At 49.4% G+C, this 15,113-nt stretch overlaps 1 protein-coding gene across 1 annotated transcript in view; it reads right to left on the bottom strand.

The window, feature by feature from the left end:
* Positions 1–4,253: 4,253 nt before the first annotated feature.
* DSTYK (dual serine/threonine and tyrosine protein kinase) overlaps positions 4,254–15,113 on the bottom strand; it is a 29,159-nt gene continuing 18,299 nt past the window's right edge. Inside the window, exons 7-14 of the mRNA XM_058819506.1 lie at positions 14,895–15,071; positions 13,686–13,815; positions 11,466–11,622; positions 10,373–10,505; positions 9,249–9,362; positions 8,122–8,236; positions 7,192–7,326; positions 4,254–4,495 (exon numbers count right to left, since the gene is read on the bottom strand). Coding sequence (XP_058675489.1) covers positions 4,308–4,495; positions 7,192–7,326; positions 8,122–8,236; positions 9,249–9,362; positions 10,373–10,505; positions 11,466–11,622; positions 13,686–13,815; positions 14,895–15,071 — 1,149 coding nt within the window. The 3' untranslated portion in view covers positions 4,254–4,307. The remainder of the gene's footprint in view (positions 4,496–7,191; positions 7,327–8,121; positions 8,237–9,248; positions 9,363–10,372; positions 10,506–11,465; positions 11,623–13,685; positions 13,816–14,894; positions 15,072–15,113) is intronic.

Here is a 15,113-nt window from a genome sequence, read left to right as displayed (position 1 = left end):
TCTGGGAATGCCAAAACAGGGATTGGATCCATAAAAATCTCACATTGGAATGGCAGAAGAGAGGATGGATCCATCCAAATCCACTCTGGGAATGCCAGGAGAGGTTGGATCCATAAAAATCCCACTCTGGAATGGCAGGAGAGGTTAAATCCATAAAAAAACCACTCTGGAATGGCAGGAGAGGTTGGATCCATGAACAAAAAAACCAATCTGGAATGGCAGAGCAGGAATTGGATCCATAAAAACCATGCTGGGAATGCCAAAACAGGGATTGGATCCATAAAATTCCCACTCTGGAGTGGCAGAAGAGGTTAAATCCAAAAAATTCCCACTCTGAGAATGCCAAAATAGGGATTGGATCCATAAAAACCACTCTAGGAATGCCAGGAGAGCTTAAATCCATAGAAAAACCACTCTGGAATGGCAGAGTAGGGATTGGATCCATAAAATTCCCACTCTGGAATGGCAGGAGAGGTTAAATCCATTTAAAAAACCCCTCTGGAATTCAAATACAGATCTACACAAATCCACTCTGGGAATGCCAAAATAGGGATTGGATCCATTCTGGAATGGCAGGAGAGGTTAAATCCATAAAAATCCCACTCTGAGAATGCCAAAAGAAAGACTGGATAAATAGAAACCACTCTAGGAATGCCAGGAGAAGTTGAATCCATAGAAAAACCACTCTGGAATGGCAGGAGAGGTTGGATCCATGAAAAAAACCACTCTGGAATGCCAAAAAAGGGGCTAAATCCATAAAAAAACCACTCTGGAATGGCAGAGCAGGGATTTAATCCATGAAAAAACCACTCTGGAATGCCAGAGCAGGGATTGGATCCATAAAATTCCCACTCTGGAATGGCAGGAGAGGTTAAATCCATTAAAAAAACCACTCTGGAATTCAAATACAGAGCCTGGATCTACACAAATCCACTCTGGGAATGCCAAAACAGGGATTGGATCCATAAAAATCTCACATTGGAATGGCAGAAGAGAGGATGGATCCATCCAAATCCACTCTGGGAATGCCAGGAGAGGTTGGATCCATAAAAATCCCACTCTGGAATGGCAGAAGAGGTTAAATCCATAAAAAAACCACTCTGGAATGGCAGGAGAGGTTGAATCCATAAAAATCCCACTCTGGGAATGCCAAAACAGGGATTGGATCCATAAAAACCCCACTCTAGAAATGGCAGGAGAGGTTAGATCCATAAAATTCCCACTGTGGAATGGCAGGAGAAGTTGGATCCATGAAAAAAACCACTCTGGAATGCCAACAAAGGGATTGGATCCATAAAAACCACTCTGGGAATGCCAAACCAGGGATTGGATCTACTCTGGATCCATAAAAAACCCCTCAGGAATGGCAGGAGAGGTTAAATCCATAAAAATCCCACATTGGAATGGCAGAAGAGAGGATGGATCCATCCAAATCCACTCTGGGAATGCCAGGAGAGGTTGAATCCATAAAAATCCCACTCTGGGAATGCCAAAACAGGGATTGGATCCATAAAACCCCCACTCTGGAATGTCAGGAGAGTTTGGATCCATAAAATTCCCACTGTGGAATGGCAGGAGAAGTTGGATCCATGAAAAAACCACTCTGGAATGCCAACAAAGGGATTGGATCCATAAAAACCACTCTGGGAATGCCAAACCAGGGATTGGATCCATAAAACCCCCACTCTGGAATGTCAGGATAATTTAGATCCATAAAATTCTCACTCTGGAATGGCAGGAGAGGTTGGATCTGCCCCCATCCCACTGGGAATTCCGGCACAACCCCCCCCAGGTGCAGAAAATAAACAAAAAAAAAAGCCATTTTTTATTTTTCTTTCCTCCATAAAAAGCTCCTGAATCCATTTTATTGCACAAAGAAAGGAAAAGATTCCCACTGAAGCCATCCTTGGCCAGCTGGAATTGCAGCCAAGGAATTCCAGCCTTCCCTGGGAGCTCCAGCTGGAGAATTCCCAACTCCTCAGTTCCTCATGGAGCCACCAAGGGGCATCTCCTGCTCCAATTCCACCCCAAAAATGCAGGAAAAATTCCAGGAATTTGGGAAAAACAACCTTGTCCAGGATTCCCCTCTTCCCTATCCCCATTTTTTAAATTTTTTCCAACCAAATTCCAGCCCTGGAGTGAAAGTGAGGGGAAGAAGGAAAGATCTTTCTTCCCATCCAACTTGGAAAAAAAAAGCTGGAAAATCCTCATTTTTTTAAATATTCCTGTGCACACTCAGCCCAATTTAAAACTTGCCATGACAATCCCATGAATTTCAAGCCCCAAATCCTGATTTTAAAGGAATTTTGGCACTTTTCCCCATGGAAAAATCAATATTTTTAAGGATTTTTGTGGTGGTACAAAGTGGAACCTCTGAGGAATGCAGTGTGGAAGCGAGGGAAGGTTTCTCCAGCCATTCCAAGAAATTGAAGGAAGCAAAGGAGAGGGGAAAAAGAGGAGGAAAATGTGGGATTAGGGATCAATAGCTTATCCAGTGGGGTTTTCCAAGTCCCCATAGAAAAAAAAAAAATAAATGGAAGCTTTGCTCGTGTCCATGTAAACATTTCCAGCTCCTTGGAGCTTCCCAACATTTCCTCATCCTAAAGTTTGGGGCTTTTTCCTTCCTCTCCCCTGGAACTGCTGCCAAAGGCAGAGGGAGGAGCAGGATGGTTCTCCTGGGGCTTTGGGAAGGGATTTTCCCATCCCATGGATCCCTCCCAGGGCTTGGGGTGGGCTTGGCAAAGGGTTTGGGGTTTCCATCCCTCGAATCCATGGGGAGAATGGGATTGGGATGGAGCTGTCACCCCCCTGTCCCACAGAATATCTTAGGGATAACAGGGTGGGATTGGGATGGAGCTGTCACCTCCCTGTCCCAAACAATTCCAGAGGGAGAACAGGGTGGGATTGGGATGGAGCTGTCACCTCCCTGTCCCACAGAATATTTTAGGGATAACAGGGTGGGATTGGGATGGAGCTGTCACCCCCCTGTCCCACAGAATATTTTAGGGATAACAGGGTGGGATTGGGATGGAGCTGTCACCCCCCTGTCCCAAACAATTCCAGAGGGAGAACAGGATGGAGCTGTCACCCCCATGAGTTCCCCCCTGTCCCAAACAATTCCATAAAGAGAACAGGATCAGGATGGAGCTGTCACCCCCCTGTCCCACAGAATTCTTTAGGGTGGGATTAGGATGGAGCTGCCACCCCTGGGAGCTCCTCCCTGTCCCCCACAATTCCATAGGGATAACAGGATTAGGATGGAGCTGTTATCCCCATCCCAAACAATTCCACAGGGTGGGATTGGGATGGAGCTGCCACCCTCCTGTCCCACAGAATTCCAGAGGGATAACAGGGTGGGATTGGGGTGGAGCTGTCACTTCCATGAGCTCCCCCCTGTCCCACACAATTCCATAGGGAGAACAGTATTGGGATGGAGATGTCACCCCCATGAGCCCCACAGAATTCCACAGGGTGGGATTGGGATGGAGCTGCCAGACCTCAGAGCTCCTCCCTGTCCCAAACAATTCCATAGGGATACCAGGATTGGGATGGAGCTGTCACCCCCATGAATTCCCCCTTGTCCCACACAATTCCATAGGGAGAACAGGACTGGGATGGACCCTGTCAGTCCCTGTCCCAAACAATTCCATAGGGACACCAGGGTGGGATTGGGATAGAGCTGCCACCCCTCAGAGCCTCTCCCTGTCCCAAATAATTCCATAGGGATAACAGGGTTGGGATGCAGCTGTCACCCTCATAAGTGCCCCCCATTCCCAAACAATTCCAGAGGGATACTAGGCTGGGATTGGGATGGAGCTGTCACCCAGCCCCCCTGTCCCACACAATTCCATAGGGATACCAGCCAGGATTAGGATGGAGCTGTTATCCCCATCCCAAACAATTCCATAGGGATAACAGGACTGGGATGGAGCTGTTATCCCCATCCCAAACAATTCCACAGGGTGGCATTTGGGATGGAGCCGCCCCCCCCGGAGCCCCTCCCTGTCCCCCACAATTCCATAGGGATACCAGGATTAGGATGGAGCTGTCACCCCCCTGTCCCACACAATTCCATAGGGATGGAGCCGTCCCCCCCGGCGCCCCTCCCTGTCCCCCGCAATCCCATAGGGATACCAGGATTGGGATGGAGCTGTCACCCCCCTGTCCCAAACAATTCCACAGGGTGGCATTTGGGATGAAGCTGTCCCCCCCGGAGCCCCTCCCTGTCCCCGCAGCTCCGCGCCAGGGCCGGGGCTGGAATTGCCCAATTCCCGCCTCAATTCCCGCAATCCTGCGCCGGTTCCCGCTCAGGTGGAGTCATCCAAGCCCTTGTGGGGGTGCTCGGGGGGCGGCCGGCAGAGCCTGTCCATGATCCCCTGCAGCATGGGCTGCACGATCCCCAGCAGAGGCCGCTGCGAGGAGTCCCCGTCCCAGCACGCCTCCATCAGCTGCCAGCATTCCTCGTCAAACACCGGCAGCCGCTCCGGGCGCACCCCTGCAAACACAGCGGGGTCACCAGGAATGCCGGCAATGCACAGGCAAAACCCTGACCGCACCCAGGGAAAGCACATTGAGAGGCTGGGTGGCACAGGGAGATCACCAGGAATGCCAGGAACGTACAGGGAAATGGTGCCCACATCCAGGGAAAGCAGGTGGAGGGGCTGGGTGGCACAGGGGATCACCAGGAATGCCAGGAATTTCTAAGGAAAGCAGGTGGAGAGGTTGGGTGGCACAGGGGATCACCAGGAACGCCAGGAATTTCTAAGGAAAGCAGGTGGAGAGGTTGGGTGGCACAGGGGATCATCAGGAACGCCAGGAATTTCTAAGGAAAGCAGGTGGAGAGGTTGGGTGGCACAGGGGATCACCAGGAATCCACAGAGGATCCACAGGGAATCACCAGGAATTTCCAGGGAAAGCAGGTACAGGGGTTGGGTGGCACAGAGAGATCACCAGGAATGCCAGGAATTTCCAAGGAAAACCCTGCCCACATCCAAGGAAAGCAGGTGAAAGGGCTGAGTGGCACAGAGGATCACCAGTAATTTCCAAGGAAAGCAGGTGGAGGGGTTGGATGGCACAGAGGGATCACCAAGAATCCACAGGGGATCCACAGGGGATCACCAGGAATTTCCAGGGAAAACCCTGCCCGGTGCTCACATCCAAGGAAAGCAGATGGAGGGGTTGGATGGCACAGCAGGATCATCAGGAATTTCCAGGGAATGCCCTGCCCACATCCAAGGAAAGCAGGTGAAAGGGCTGAGTGGCACAGAGGATCACCAGTAATTTCCAAGGAAAGCAGGTGGAGGGGTTGGATGGCACAGAGGGATCACCAGGAATCCATAGGGGATCGCCAGGAATTTCCAGGGAAAGCTCTGGCCCTGCTCACATCCAGGGAAAGCAGGTGAAAGGGTTGGGTGCCACAGGAGATCACCAGGAATGCCAGGAATTTCCAGGAAAAGCCCTGCTCACATCCAGGGAAAGCAGGTGGAGGGGTTGGCTGGCACAGGGAGATCACCAAGAATCCACAGGGGATCCACAGGGGATCACCAGGAATTTCCAGGGAAAACCCTGCCCGGTGCTCACATCCAAGGAAAGCAGATGGAGGGGTTGGATGGCACAGCAGGATCATCAGGAATTTCCAGGGAATGCCCTGCCCACATCCAAGGAAAGCAGGTGAAAGGGCTGAGTGGCACAGAGGATCACCAGTAATTTCCAAGGAAAGCAGGTGGAGGGGTTGGATGGCACAGAGGGATCACCAGGAATCCATAGGGGATCGCCAGGAATTTCCAGGGAAAGCTCTGGCCCTGCTCACATCCAGGGAAAGCAGGTGAAAGGGTTGGGTGCCACAGGAGATCACCAGGAATGCCAGGAATTTCCAGGAAAAGCCCTGCTCACATCCAGGGAAAGCAGGTGGAGGGGTTGGCTGGCACAGGGAGATCACCAAGAATCCACAGGGGATCCACAGGGGATCACCAGGAATTTCCAGGGAAAACCCTGCCTGGTGCTCACATCCAAGGAAAGCAGGTGGAGGGGTTGGATGGCACAGCAGGATCATCAGGAATTTCCAGGGAATGCCCTGCCCATATCCAAGGAAAGCAGGTGAAAGGGCTGAGTGGCACAGAGGATCACCAGTAATTTCCAAGGAAAGCAGGTGGAGGGGCTGGGTGGCACAGAGGGATCACCAGGAATTTGCAGGGAAAGCACATGGAGGGGCTGGGTGGCACAGAGGGATCACCAGAAATTTCTAAAGAAAGCAGGTGGAGAGGTTGGATGGCACAGCAGGATCCTCAGGAATGCCAGGAATTTCCAGGGAAATGGTGCCCACATCCAGGGAAAGCAGGGGAGAGGTTGGGTGGCACAGAGAATCATCAGGAATCCACAGAGGATCACCAGGAATTTCCAGGGAAAGCAGGTGGAAGGGCTGGGTGGCACAGAGGGATCACCAGGAATTTCCAAGGAAAGCCCTGCCTGGTGATCACATCCAAGGAAAGCAGGTGGAGAGGTTGGGTGGCACAGGGGATCACCAGGAATATCAGGAATTTAAAGAGAATGCCCTGCCCACATCCAGGGAAAGCAGGTGGAAGGGCTGGGTGGCCCAGAGGGATCACCAGGAATTTCCAAGGAAAGCCCTGCCTGGTGCTCACATCCAAGGAAAGCAGGTGGAGAAGTTGGGTGGCACAGCAGGATCACCAGGAATTTCCAAGGAAAGCAGGTGGAGGGGTTGGTGGCACACTGGGATCATCAGGAATGCCAGGAATTGCTAAGGAAAGCAGGTGGAGAGGTTGGGTGGCACAGGGGATCACCAGGAATATCAGGAATTTAAAGAGAATGCCCTGCCCACATCCAGGGAAAGCAGGTGGAGAGGTTGGGTGGCACAGCAGGATCCTCAGGAATGCCAGGAATTTCCAGGGAAATGGTGCCCACATCCAGGGAAAGCAGGGGAGAGGTTGGGTGGCACAGAGGGATTACCAGGAATTTCCAGGGAAAGCAGGTGGAGGGGTTGGTGGCACACTGGGATCACCAGAAATTTCCAGTGAAAGCCCTGCCTGGAGCTCACATCCATGGAAAGCAGGTGAACTCGATCCCAGAAATCTTTTCCACCTTCAGGAATTCTGGGATTTTTCCCTTCCACTTGCCCACCAGCAGAACAAAAGTGGATTTTGGATTTTCCCCCAGCCCAGGTGCTCCAGGTACCTCTCCTGACGTTGTTCCACAGGTGATCTTTGCTTGCACACCTCTCAAAAGCCTCAGGTAACTTCACATGGCCCGAGCAGAGGTACCAGAACAGGATCCCAAAGGCATAAACATCCACGGAATTGTCATATTTCCCTGGAAAAAACCAGCAGGGAAAAATCCCTGGGAGCTGGGCAGGCTGAGGGGTGACTCCAGGCTCCCACCTCCCCAAATTTAAACCTCAATTTCACAGCAGGAAAGTAAAATTTGTGTGAAACCCCAGCAGGAGTTAGGATCAAGGTTAAGCCGTTCCAATTTCCAGGATTTATAAATTTAAGTACAAATTAAGTATAAATTTCCAGGATTTATATATTTATAAATTTAAGCTGTACCAGGAATTCCCAAACTGAGCTCAGATGTGTTTTAAACACCAACACCTGTGAGGCTCAGCTCTGTCAGAGCCAAACATCATCCCAGAAATATCCCCTAAATCCACACAAATAGAGATGTTTCCCTTGGATCCGAACCTTATCCAAGCAGGAGCAGCTCTGGCAGAACAAAAGGACTGAGATAAGTGGGATTTGAATTTCCAAGTGGTTCCAAAACTCAGGAAAAACCCTCAGAGGAGCTGCCAGAATTCCCAGAGAATCCAAAGGTGGGAACAGCTTGGGAATTCCTTCCAAGGAATCCTTCCTGGAGCATTTCCCTATGAAAGCCAAGGATTCCCAGCTTCCTCCTAATGATAATTTACCTTTCTAATTGCAAGGGTGTTAATTAGCAGAGCTGGCCAACCCCATTATCCTGTCAAGAGTGGCACTTAAACCACAGGAAAAATCCAGGGCATGCATGGAAAGCAGGGAATTCCCTGGGGTTGGAATGGTCTCAGGAGCACCTGAGAGATAAATTCCAAGGAACTGCCTCCAGAATTCCAGAATTCCAGGGGGATCCTACCTGTGAAGAGCTCGGGAGCCATGTGGATGGGGGTGCCCACGATGCTGCCAGACATCATCGCCTCGGGTTTGCAGAACCCCAAATCAGTGATTTTGGCCCTATTTTTTTTGTCCAACTGGGGAAAAAAAAAAGCCACAGGCAGGCAGGTGAGAATCTATTTCTCCCATAAAATGTTGATTTTTGATACTGTGCTGGTTTTGCAAAACAAAACAAAAAAAAAAAAATTAATTTTTTCTGGTTGTCATAACCATGTATTGACAATAGCAAAATGCTGGAAAATAAATAGCTGGGAAATAAACAGCTGGAAAATAAACAGCTTGAGATGTGTTCTGTGGCAGCAGCTCTCTGGTCACAGAGAGCAACACACAACTGTGCCAGGCATTGTCCTGCCTCTGCAAAAGGTTCAGCACAGAAAAGTTGGGGTAATTTTTGACCCAGTTCTCCAGGCCAAGGAAAGAAGCCCCAAAATCTCTGCAGAAAGTTCAGCACACAAAATTCGGGTCATTTTTGGCTCCAAGTCCCTGCAGGGACTGACAGAAGGTTCAGTACAGAAATTTTGGGTCATTTTTGGCCCTGTTTTCCAGCCCAGGCCAAAGGAAAGAAGCCCCAAAATCTCTGCAGAAAATCAGAGAAAAGAATGAGAAACAATTCCTATCTTCACTTGCTGCACCTGTTATTGTGAATATGTGGAATTTGTTATGGAGATTTGTTCACCAAAGGGTGGATTTTTAATTAACCAGTGGTGATGGTTAATTAAAAATCCACCCTTGGATTGGAGGACTAATGAGGTCCAGCTGTACAGTAACTGTCTATAAAAGCAATAGTTTTCTAGGGTTTCTTAATAAATAATTATATTTAATCCCCTTAATAGGGTTTCTTAATAAAGATTATTATTGCATGGAGTCAATGCCAATTATTCCCCAGCCAGGGGCTGAGGTGATTTTGTACATAAACCCCTGCCCTGTGTGAGGGGCTCCTGATCCCTTTGTCCAGAATTCCAGCCAGGAAAGGAGGCAGCAAAACTTCCCTATGGCTGACACCAGCACAACTTAAAATAACCCATGTGGAGAAATTTATTCCCTCACTTAAAGCTTGCTTTTTCCCAAGAAAAAGGGGATTTTCCTTACCAGGACATTTTTGAGTTTGATGTCCCTGTGCACCAAGCCCTGGCTGTGCAGGTACCGGATCCCTTCCACCACATCCAACGCAATCTGCAACCGTGGCTCCAATTCCAGCCCAGCCTGAGGGGAAAAATGTGGATTTCAGTCCTAAAAGTTGCTTTGGCATGCTCTTCCTTGCTAAAATTGAGTAATTCCAGCTTTTAATGCAGGATTTTTAATTAGAGAATCAGTTTTGGCTTGGGAGACTAAAATTCATCCCATGGGCAAGGGGGCACTTCCCACTAAACCAGGTTTAATCTGAGGGGGGAAATTTAGATTTTAGTTCTAAATGTTGCTTTGGCCTGCTCCTCTTTACCAAAATTGAGTAATTCAAGCTTTGTTTTATGGATTAATGGGGGATTTTTTAATGAGAGAATCAGTTTTGGGTTGGAAGGGAGATCAAAACTCATCCCATGGGCAGAGACATTTCCCACTAAACCAGGCTTAGTCTGAGGGGGAAAACTTAGATTTTAGTCCTAAAAGATGCTTTGGCCTGCTCTTCTTTACCAAAATTGAGCAATTCTAACTTTGTTTTATGAATTAATGGGGAATTTTTAATTAGAGAATCAGTTTTGGGTTGGGAGATTAAAATTCATCCCGTGGGCAGGGACACTTCCGACTAAAACAGGTTTAGTCTGAGGGGAAAAGCTCAGATTTTATGCCTAAAAGTTACTTTGGCCTGCTCTTCTTTACCAAAACACTGAAAATTTAATAATTCCAGCTTTGTTTTACAGATTAAAGGGGTTTTTTAATTAGAGAGTCAGTTTTAGATTGGAAGGGAGATCAAAACTCATCCCATGGGCAGGGACATTTCTCACTAAACCAGGCTTAGTCTGAGGAGAAAAACTCAGATTTTATGCCTAAAAGTTGCTTTGGTCTGCTCTTCTTTACCAAAAATGAGTAATTCTAGCTTTGTTTTACATATTAAAGGGGAATTTTTAACTAGAGAATCAATTTTGGGTTGGGAGAACAAAACTCATCCCATGGGCCCAGGGACACTTCCCACTAAACCAAGTTGCTCCAAGCTCTGTCCTGGCACTTCCATGGATAAAATAAAAATAAAATAAATATTGAATAAGAGAATTTGGCACCTTCAGCCCCGTGTAGAGGTCCCTGTGCAGCCTCTCCATGATCAGCAGCACAGCAATGCTGGAGCCTCCTCCATAGCCATAATCAATAACGGAGCCATGCAGGTGCACCAGCCTCTCGTGGGACTGCAGGGACCTGCACAGGGGTCAGCACAAAAAATTTGGGTCATTTTTATCCCATCCTCCAGCCCAGGCCAAGGGAAGAAACCCCAGAGTCTCTACAGAAGGTTCAGCACAGAAAATTGGGGTCATTTTTGGCCCCATTCTCCAGCCCAGGCCAAGAGAAGAAGCCCCAAAATCTCTGCAGAGAGATCAGCAGATAAAATTTGGGTCATTTTTGGCCTCCAAGTCCCTGCAGGGACTGACAGAATTCAGTACAGAAATTCTGGGTAATTTTTGGCTGTGTTTTCCAGCCCAGGCCAAGAGAAGAAGCCCCAAAATCTCTGCAGAATGTTCAGCACAGAAAATTTGGATCATTTTTGTCGCTGTCTCAAGTCCAGGCCAAGGGAATCTCTGAAGGACCTGGAGCAGGTTCAGCATTAAAAATTGGGGTAATTTTTGTCCCTGTTCTCCAGACCAAGGGAAGAAGCCCCAGAGCTGCAGATTTAGATTCAGAGCAGCACAATCCTCAGCTGTCTGAGCCAATTAAACTAAAAAAAAAAAGAAAAAAAAAAAAGAAAGAAAAAAAAAGCCTTTTTAAAGGTTAGACTCACAAAAAACCCCATTCTTCTCTCAGCTGGCTGTGCCTGCAGCTGTTTACTGCAAACCAGCTGCTCTCTGCCCTGCAGAGCCATCCTTGACTTTTTTGGGGATTCAGGCAGGACAAGGAGAGGGAAAAGAGAGAAGATTCAGCACCAGGAATCAGGGGAGGAGAATTGCTGGTTATTATGGTCTGTAAACTGGAATTTCCCCTGAAATTGGACAGCAGGGAATCTGATTAATCTCCTTCCAGGAGCTCCAGTCCCAGATTCCTGCAGCTCTGGGCTGGGTGACAAAGGGGACATCAGCCACAGGCTGGGTGGCTTTTCCAGCCTGAACAATCCTGGGAAATCACCCATATCCCTGTGGAATGGGGGGAAGCACTGAGCATACTGACCTCATGTAGTGAAATTCCAGTGCCAGGTCGTTCCAGTGCTTCTCATCCGGAGGGACGACGGATTTGAGGGCGCAGGGGAAGTGTCCCCCCCAGCTGTCACACAGGTACACCACCCCGTACTGGCCTCGGCCCAGCTCCCTGCCCAGCTTGGGCTTCCCTGCAAGGAACAATCCCAAAAATCAGTCCCCAATCCCAAAAAACAGCCCTCAATCCAAGGTGACAAATGCCAAAAATCAGCCCCAGTCCAAGGCACAAATCCCTGCAATCAGCCTCAATCCAAGGTGAAAAATCCCAAAAATCATCCCCCAATCCAAGGCACCAATCCCAAAAATCAGCCCCCAATCCACGTTTTTTCCTCCTGAACATTCCTAGCTGTGAGGTAGTTGGGAGGTGCCAGTTGAAACCTGGCTGGAAAATGGAGTGAAAATCCAAAGTGGATTTTCTGGAAAATTGAGTGAAAATCCAAAGTGGATTTTCTGGAAAATGGAGTGGAAATCCAAACTGGATTCCCAGCAGTGACCCACTCCCAGCAGGATCTCCCTCCCAGCAGGTTCCCATTCCAACAGGATCCCACCCCCAGCAGGATCCCCTCCCAGCAGACCCCATTCCCAGCAGTGACCCCACTCCATCAGGAACCCTTCCCTGCAGAGTCCCCATTCCCAGCAGTGACCCCATCCCCAGCAGTGACCCCACTCCATCAGGAACCCATTCCCAGAGCAGTGACTCACTCCCAGCAGTGACCCCATTCCCAACAGGTTCCCACCCCCAGCAGGATCCATTCCCAGCAGTGTCCCCACTCCCAGCAGGACCCCACTCCCAGCAGTGACCCACTCTAACAGGATCCGCCTCCTAGCAGATCCCATTCCCAGCAGTGACCCCACTCCCACCAGTGACCCTTCCCAGAGCAGTGACCCATTCCCAGCAGTGACCCCACTTCCAGCAGGATCCATTCATAACAGTGACCCACTCCCTGCAGTGTCCCCACTCCCAGCAGTGTCCCCACTCCCTGCAGTGACCCACTCCCAGCAGTGTCCCCACTCCCTGCAGTGTCCCCACTCCCTGCAGTGTCCCCACTCCCAGCAGGGTCTCCACTCCCTGCAGTGTCCCCACTCCCTGCAGGACCCCACTCCCTGCAGTGTCCCCACTCCCAGCAGTGTCCCCACTCCCTGCAGTGACCCCACTCCCTGCAGTGACCCCACTCCCACCAGTAACCCCACTCCCAGCAGTGTCCCCATCCCCAGCAGTGACCCCACTCCATCAGGAACCCATTCCCAGAGCAGTGACTCACTCCCAGGAGTGACCCCATTCCCAGCAGTGACCCCACTCCCACCAGTGACCCTTCCCAGAGCAGTGACCCATTCCCAGCAGTGACCCCACTTCCAGCAGGATCCATTCATAACAGTGACCCCACTCCCAGCAGGACCCCACTCCCTGCAGTGTCCCCACTCCCAGCAGTGTCCCCACTCCCAGCAGGACCCCACTCCCAGCAGGGTCTCCACTCCCTGCAGGACCCCACTCCCAGCAGTGACCCCACTCCCAGCAGTGACCCCACTCCCAGCAGTGACCCCACTCCCAGCAGTGACCCCACTCCCAGCAGTGTCCCCACTCCCAGCAGGACCCCACTCCCAGCAGTGACCCCACTCTAACAGGATCCGCCTCCCAGCAGATCCCATTCCCAGCAGTGACCCCACTCCCACCAGTGACCCTTCCCAGAGCAGTGACCCATTCCCAGCAGTGACCCCACTTCCAGCAGGATCCATTCATAACAGTGACCCACTCCCAGCAGTGACCCCACTCCCAGCAGGACCCCACTCCCAGCAGTGACCCCACTCCCAGCAGTGTCCCCACTCCCAGCAGTGTCCCCACTCCCAGCAGGACCCCACTCCCAGCAGTGTCCCCACTCCCAGCAGTGTCCCCACTCCCTGCAGTGTCCCCACTCCCACCAGTGACCCCACTCCCAGCAGTGTCCCCATCCCCAGCAGTGACCCCACTCCATCAGGAACCCATTCCCAGAGCAGTGACTCACTCCCAGGAGTGACCCCACTCCCTGCAGTGTCCCCACTCCCTGCAGTGTCCCCACTCCCACCAGTGACCCCACTCCCAGCAGTGTCCCCACTCCCAGCAGTGTCCCCACTCCCAGCAGTGTCCCCACTCCCAGCAGTGACCCCACTCCCAGCAGTGTCCCCACTCCCAGCAGGACCCTCCCCACCAGGATCTCACCGTGCAGCAGCACGTCCTGCAGGGATCTGCTCTCCAGGGAGAGCCGGGCCAGCCGGGGCGCGTGCTCCTTCCTCACCCTCAGCCACAGGTCCTCGGTGCGCTCCAGCCGGCCCGAGTGGCCGTCCTCCAGCTGGGGGACAGCACGGTGTCACCGGGGTGACCATGGGGACACCGGGCTTGGAATGGCCAGCACCGCTCAGAAACATTATTTATATGGATAGGTAGGTAGGTAGATTTATATTGATATATATATCTATATATATCAATATATAGATTTAGATATACATAGATTTATAGATAGATTTAGGTAGATACATCGATTTAGATAGATATATAGATTTAGATATATATATGCTTAGATTTACATATAGATTTAGAGATACCTATAGACTTAGATAGATATACAGATTTAACTACATTGATTTAAATATATAGATTTAGATATATAGATTTATATATCTATATGTATCTATATATTTAAATATAGAGATTTAGATATACCTAGATTTATAGATAGATTTAAGTAGATATTTAGATTTAGAGTTACATATAGATTTAGAGATGCATATAGATTTAGATAGATATACACATTTAGATATACAGATTTAGATATATATATTTATATCTAAATATATATATATTACAGATATATTATTTATATATTATACAAATTTATATTATTGTATATTATAGATCTTTTATTTATATATAAATATATAAATATATAAATATATAAATATATAAATATATAAATATATAAATATTAATTTATATATATAGACTTATATGTATATTTAGAGATAGATAGATAGATAGATAGATAGATATAGATAGATAGATAGATAGATAGATAGACAGACAGATAGATAGAGATAGATATATAGATAGAGATAGATATATAGATAGAGATAGATAAATAGATAGATAGATAGATAGATAGATAGATAGATCGATCGAACTGCTGGGCAGTTTTTGTACTTACAACCCCACATTTCCATCCCCATTCCTGATCTCCTGGGCAGTTTCTTCAGTTAAAACTCCATTTTCCATCCCCAACCCCGATCTCCCAGTCAGTTTTTTGCTGTTTCTGCAGTTAATCCCCACATTTCCCTCCCCATTCCCAATCTCCCAGTCAGTTTTTTTGCTGTTTCAGCAGTTTAACCCCATTTTCCCTCCCCATTCCCGCTCTCCTGGGCGGTTTCCCCGGACCTGGCGCAGGGAGGCGGCGAAGGCCTCGTGGGAGCTGTTGAGGCGCGTGCGGAACTGGCTGCAGATGCTCTTGGCCAGCTTGGAGGCGCTCAGGCTCTCGATGGCGTCCTGGGCCACCTTCCTCTTCCACTCGCTGGTGATGGCCGGGGGGCTGACCCACGTGATCCGCTGGATGATCTGGGAAAACCACGGAGTCACAATCCCAGAGTCACGGAGTCA

The sequence above is a fragment of the Ammospiza caudacuta genome, chromosome 24 (genome assembly GCF_027887145.1).
Source record: "Ammospiza caudacuta isolate bAmmCau1 chromosome 24, bAmmCau1.pri, whole genome shotgun sequence".
Taxonomy (NCBI): domain Eukaryota; kingdom Metazoa; phylum Chordata; class Aves; order Passeriformes; family Passerellidae; genus Ammospiza; species Ammospiza caudacuta.
The sequence above is the reverse complement of the archived record's forward strand: the minus strand, read 5'-3'. Positions and strand labels throughout refer to the sequence as shown.